Raw genomic sequence first — 6550 nt, 5'->3', positions numbered from 1 at the left:
AATTGTAGCCGAGAAGCCAAATGAAAATGAAGATTCTTCAAGCAGCGAAGAAGAAAATATTTTCGATGACTAAAAATGTTTTTGTTATTTGATTTTAATAAATATGCTCAAATAACACATTTAAGAGTTTTTTTATATACTAATATCATTTAGAATCAATAGAAGCAAAAATATATTTTTGACCGTGTAGATCGTTCAAATACCCGTATGTGTGACGTTGATACCGATTCTGCTGGTTCATCTAAAATATATCACAATCAGATGAAAATATTGACAAAACTATAAATCAATTGGTAAATTAAATTTATAATTATCTTTTTTCAGTTCGTGAATAGATAAAATTTTAACGTTCAAAAATATAAAGTATTTGAATAATCGTTAAAAATTTTAGCTGGAGCAAAATACATTAGAACCTGAAATAGAACAAAGTGATAATTCAACTGATGTCTGCATTTTTTGTTCTTCACAAACAAAAAGAGTAGGAAGTAATAGACGACAAAATTTATCAGTATGTACGACCGAGAAGCTATTAAATAACATCAAACTTTATGCAAATGGGTTGGATGACTTTGAATTATTGGAGAAGCTCAACAATCGCTCAGTATTTTTCTATCATGCAATTTGTAGATTAAAATACCAAAAACAATACAAACAAACGTTAGATATTTTAAATGAAGAAACAAACTGGCACAAAGTTAGAGAAATACATAAAGACGCATTTGAAGCGATTTCGGAATATATTGAAAAGGAAATAATTAACCAGGAAAAAGTATTTTATTTCTCTGCCATATTTAAACTTTACAAAGCACTATGTATTGAAATAGCAGACAAAAATTCCGATGATATTAAATTTGACCCATACAAATCTAGTTATTTGGAAAAAATTTTAAAATCTTATGGAGAGAAGATTATTATTGAAGCTTTACCAATAAATATAAAAAATAAAGTAATTTATAAGCGTAACATTGACATATATAATTTAATCCATTCATCAGCAGTAAAAAATAATTCAGAAAAATATCAATTACGTGATACAGCATGCGAATTATTCAATAGTATAAAATCTTTGCCTGGTAAAAAAATTCCAAATAAATTAAGTACAGATAACATTTTTAATTAACTACAGATGACATTTTTTCAGAATGTGATATTACTGAAATATTGGGTTTGTTCCAACAGAAAGTTCTCAGGAATTCAGAACTTGATTCAGAATTACTTAGAATTCATGCGATAACTTATAGTTCCAGAATCGACTTGCCTACTGTTGGAACGACCATGGAACGAATGGGAACCACAATTGACGGTGGTTTGTTCATTCTAACCTAGAAATTAATGAAATAATTTAAAACTTTTAATAAAAATTAAAATCATCGGTTAGAAAAGTGCCTTATTTGAAAAAAATGGAAGGTAAGTTTTGGATTCAAATATATTAGACGTTTGATGATTTACTTAACTCAGATTTGCCTACTGTCCTACCAAAAGGACACTGAATATTACAGGAATCTTTGTTAAATTTTTTGAGATACAGTTATTTGAATCTAGATGTCGCTTGACCAAATGTCACCCCAAACATTATTCTTGAAAGTTCTTTTACAAAATCACTGGAAGTTTATTGTTTTATTGAGCACGTGGTAAAACAATTTGTGATGGACGAACCTTTACCTTTCCGCTTAGTTGGGTAAGTTTTTGAGGACTTTGTTTTATTCTATTTTTAGTTTTCGTTGAACATGCATGTAAATGTATGTATCAGGTTTTAGCTGATGCAGCTTGCTTATAAAAAGAACCGTTTTTAATCAATCAGTATCAGAAAAATCATGTGTACTTCTAGAAGGGCAGTAGGCAAACCGATATTCTTTTACAGGGGTCTCACTCTGAATGAACTATTGCAAATCATTGAAGAAGATGATCACAATGAAGTTGATGACGAAATATCGCTTACAATTATGCCGCCCAAAAATTCTTGCGAGGAAGTTACTGATGAAGATTCAGGCGATGAAGATCATTTAGATATTAACAATTTGCCTGGATCGCAACTTCTAGCCGAGGCAGAAATTTTTGAACCTAATGTTGAAGAAGATGTTAATATTTCTTTACCAAGCGATTCAGGTAGTGATGATAATGAAGAAAATCTGCCATTGTCGGATGTAAAACGTCTTCTGAAAAACTCCCAACATATATGTGTGAAGAAAAATTATGCTTGGAGAAACCAAGACTTAACACCTAATAATATAGAAGTTCCAAAACCACAAATTGTTCAAAATGAAAATTCGGTTATTGAATTGTTTTCGTTATTTTGGGGTGACGAAGTTATAGATTTATTTGTCTACTATTCTAATATGTACGCTACAAGCAAAAATAGGGTTGGAAACATAACAAAAGAAGAAATGAAAAATTTTTTCGCCATCCTACTACTGTCTGGTTATCAAAAATTACCCAGACGTAGAATGTATTGGGAAAATTCTTCTGACACGCAAAATCAGCTTGTTATAAATTCGTTATCTAGAGATCGTTTTGAGTATATTTTCAGTAATTTACATTGCTGTGATAACACGAATTTAGACAAGACAGACAGATTTGCCAAAGTACGATTATTGATAAATAAAATGAACAGTTTATTCCAACAGTATGCACCAGTAACTGAAAATCACAGTGTGGATGAAGCCATAGTGCCTTATTATGGTCGCCATGGCTGTAAGCAATTCATACGTGGTAAACCCATACGTTATGGGTACAAATTATGGACAGGTTGTACCAGCAAAGGGTATGTTATTTGGGTAGAGGCGTACCAAGGTGCCAAATCAGAAATAAAGCCCTGTTATAAGGAACTGGGTTTAGGACCATCTGTGATTCTGCAATATACCGACATAATCAATTCTATTCAAAGCTTTCCCTATCACATTTTTTGCGACAATTTCTTTACGACTATACCACTTCTGAGTGAAATGACTAGAAGAAATTTGAAGATAACAGGAACCATAAGAGAAAATCGCACGTCAAAATGTCCACTGGCAAATAAATCCCAGTTCAAGAAAAAAAGTAGAGGTTTTATTGAATACAAAACTAACGAAGAAAACACTGTAGTTGTTAAATGGCATGACAATAACGTTGTCACTTTAGCATCCAATGCCTTGCCTGTTCACCCTACTCATTCAGTTAGTCGTTATTCTCACAAAGAAAAAAAGAAAATTGAGGTAGACCAACCTCATAATATATTTACTTATAACAAATATATGGGAGGCGTTGACAGGGCAGATCAAAATATAAGTCTCTACAGAATAGGTTTGAGAGGAAAGAAGTGGTACATTCCTCTTATATTTCACATGTTAGATCTTGCGGTTCAAAATGCATGGCAACTTCACAGGGAACAAAATGGAAAACTGGATCATCTAGGATTTCGAAGGAGAATAGTCATGACCATTTTAGAAGGAAACCAACGAAAATTTGCGAAGAGATCGAAGTTGTCACAATCACATAACTGTGAGATGAGATATGATCGTATTGATCACTTAATTGTGACACAAGGGAAGCAAAACAGGTGTGGCATGTGCCACAAAAAAGTCTCCACCAAGTGTGAGAAGTGTGATGCTGCATTACATGTTGTATATTTTAAGCCTTACCATGTGAAAGAAATCTAATCAAACTTTATTTTTTTTTCTATACATTTTTTGAATAAATTTATGTTACTTTGTTTTAAATAAAATTTTACTTTTATAGAAAATAAAATTATAGTATTCAAGTGCCTACAGTCCTTCTAAAAGGACAGTCATTTTTGAAAAAACTACAGATGGGAATCGAAAATTTCCAAATGATTATGTTTCAGAGACATAAAAACAACTACTTACAATAAGAAAGAACAAAATAAAAACAAAAAAAAATTTCAGGTATATCTGGGTTAATAATTTTAGAACTTCAGGAGTTTATTATAATAAATCCAATAGACTCCACTCTCGAAGTTATGGAAATCGAACCTCACAAGGATTACAAATATTGGAGCAGTGACAATACACGGATTTTAATTGACTGCTATGCAAAATATAAAAAAAAAGTTGGGACTGTTGAAATAAGAAATATGAAGAAATTATGGGAAATTATTGCAGCAGAGATGAAACAAATTACAAATGAAAATATAATCGCAACTAATTGTGAAAATCGCTGGAAAGTACTGGAAAGAAACTATAAAGCCTATATTGATAATAACAAAAAAACCGGACGAGGAAAGAAAGTTTTTGAATTTGCACAAGAAATGAACAAAATTTTTGAAAAAAAGAAGAATGTGTACCCCGAAGTACTATTGGAGAGTGATACAATAGAAAATAATATTAATGAGAGTAATCAGACTGAAGAGATATTTAGTAAAAATGAACAAAATCAAAATACTGAAATAAATGAAACGCCAAAAACAATAAATAGAAAGTCTACATTAAAAAGGAAAAACTTTGTATTAGAAAGAATTAGGGAAGAGAAAAAAGAATATTATGAAAAGAAGTAGAAGATAGAATCTGAAAGACTAAAAGTAGAAAAAGATAAACTTCAACAAATGACGAGAAGAAATTATTTGATAGAGAAAAGATATGATTTTCTAAAAAAGAGTGGCATTATCATGCCTTCAGAATTTTCACAGTAGGTTTCAGTACTAGAGTTTTAAAAATGATTTAGTTAAATAATTATTTTTGTATGTTATTTTTTTTGTATGGTATGTATTGTTTGTGTTTTGTTAGTCTAAGAAGAAACCAGTTTTTATTTTTGAATTAATGATTGTTATTCAGAGTTTACTAATAAAGATTTATTTTAAAATTTCATTTTATTCATTCATCCTAGCATATTCATTACATTATTTCGAATATGTACAGCGTTTACATCAGGATCTTCATCTTCAGAATCTATGTCATCACCTTCGGGTACATTCTCTGCAAATTCTTGTTGAATATGGTTGTTTTCATGCATAATAAATTCATCATTCAAAGATATATTATGTAAAACACAACTAACACGTATCATATGTGTCATAAGTCTTATGTTTCTCAATTTTAAGTGGTATAATTGTCTGAATTATTGTTTGAGTCTACCAAAACAATGCTCGATAATGTATCTATTGCGTGACAAAATAGTATTATAATTCATCTGACGTCTAGTAAGTTGTCCCCTATTTTTAAAAGGTGTTAATAGGTGTCTCTGAAGAGGATAGCCACTATCTCCAATAATATACATATCTCCACATTTTTGCTGCAGTGTTCTTGAAAGCGAGGACCTCTTGAAGACCCGGCTATCGTGAACATATCCCGGAAATCCAACAAATATATCTCTTATTTCCATTTTATGATCACAGACAACCTGCATCTGAAAGAAAATTAAAATAAAGTTCAATACCTAGTATTCTATAGGATTTTTTCAGATGAAACTAACTGTTTCTAATTGACTCCACTAAATATTTAAATAATTATGAAAATTGTGAGATACTTTGATGATGATAATATATTAGTTATCGAAACAATTGTCAAATATCTCACAATTTTCATAATTTTTTAAATATATAGTGGAGTAAATTAGAAACAGTTAGTTCCATTTGAAAAAATAAGATGAATAGATTCCATGAAGTAAGGGTTCATACAGTAAATTCAATACTAAGGATAATAATTACATGAATAGAGTAAAATCCTTTCCGGTTTATGTATGATTCTGGATCTACACTTGGTTTGTCTATTTTAATGTGACTTCCATCAATCACACCAACTACATTTGGAAATCCATTTTGCCGAAAATGTCTCTCGATATTAACTTTTTCCCCATTATTTGGCCATTTTATTATATTTTAAGACATATTGCTTAAGAAATATGTTATTCGTATTATTATTCTCTCCAAACTACTTTTTGAAACATCAAACCTATCTGCTACATCTCGAAAACTAGCAGTTTGATGGCCAATATACCAGAGAAATATAAGAAGTTGATCCCGAGCACTAATTTTGCCATTTTGGCCAGAATAGTACTTATAGTATTCACTTGCTTCGAAATTTACTGCTAATAGTTCAACAACATTTCTACGCATTCGAAAATGTTCCATAAAAACTTGATCACTATATTGAGGCACTATTATACATAGGTAATTTTCAATGTTTTGTCTTAACTCAATAATATCATCCAAGAATTCTTCATCATCACTTTCACTAGAAAATTCAGAAACATTAGAAAAATCACTATCTCCTTCCATTACCCAAAAATTTATTTAGAAAACAATAAAGTGAGGTTAGATATTTAAATTTAATTGATTCAGAATTGAAAATTCTGGTAAAATCCAGGAACTCTAAAAACGATTCGGAATCAATTCAGAACTTAATTCACTTCATGTTGGAACACTGCACTATAAGTTCTGAATTTTTAATTCGATTTGTTGGAACGATGAAATAGCTTTGCGCACACTCTCTAAAGTTCAGAACGGTTATGAACTTTTGTTGGAACAAACCTATTATATGATTTTATTAGCACACTTGTTGAAGGACCCGACATAAGAAGACAAAAGACTAATGATGATGTGACATACCATATCATACCA

The 6550-nt window shown here is 30.5% G+C and overlaps 2 protein-coding genes across 2 annotated transcripts; one reads left to right on the top strand and one right to left on the bottom strand.

Annotated features, from left to right (window-relative positions):
• Positions 1–1814: 1814 nt before the first annotated feature.
• LOC130897440 (piggyBac transposable element-derived protein 3-like) lies at positions 1815–3635 on the top strand. Its single transcript, XM_057806288.1, has one exon. The coding sequence runs from the start codon at positions 1815–1817 to the stop codon at positions 3633–3635; it is 1821 nt and encodes a 606-aa protein (XP_057662271.1).
• Positions 3636–4764: 1129 nt separating this feature from the next.
• On the bottom strand, positions 4765–6208 carry LOC130897439 (putative nuclease HARBI1). The gene is made up of 3 exons (XM_057806287.1): positions 6001–6208; positions 5639–5805; positions 4765–5337 (listed from the first exon to the last, which is right to left on the bottom strand). The coding sequence occupies exons 1-3, from the start codon at positions 6206–6208 to the stop codon at positions 5050–5052; spliced, it is 663 nt and encodes a 220-aa protein (XP_057662270.1). The 3' UTR covers positions 4765–5049.
• Positions 6209–6550: the final 342 nt, after the last annotated feature.

Source organism: Diorhabda carinulata, chromosome 8 (assembly GCF_026250575.1).
Source record: "Diorhabda carinulata isolate Delta chromosome 8, icDioCari1.1, whole genome shotgun sequence".
NCBI lineage: Eukaryota > Metazoa > Arthropoda > Insecta > Coleoptera > Chrysomelidae > Diorhabda > Diorhabda carinulata.
The sequence above is the reverse complement of the archived record's forward strand: the minus strand, read 5'-3'. Positions and strand labels throughout refer to the sequence as shown.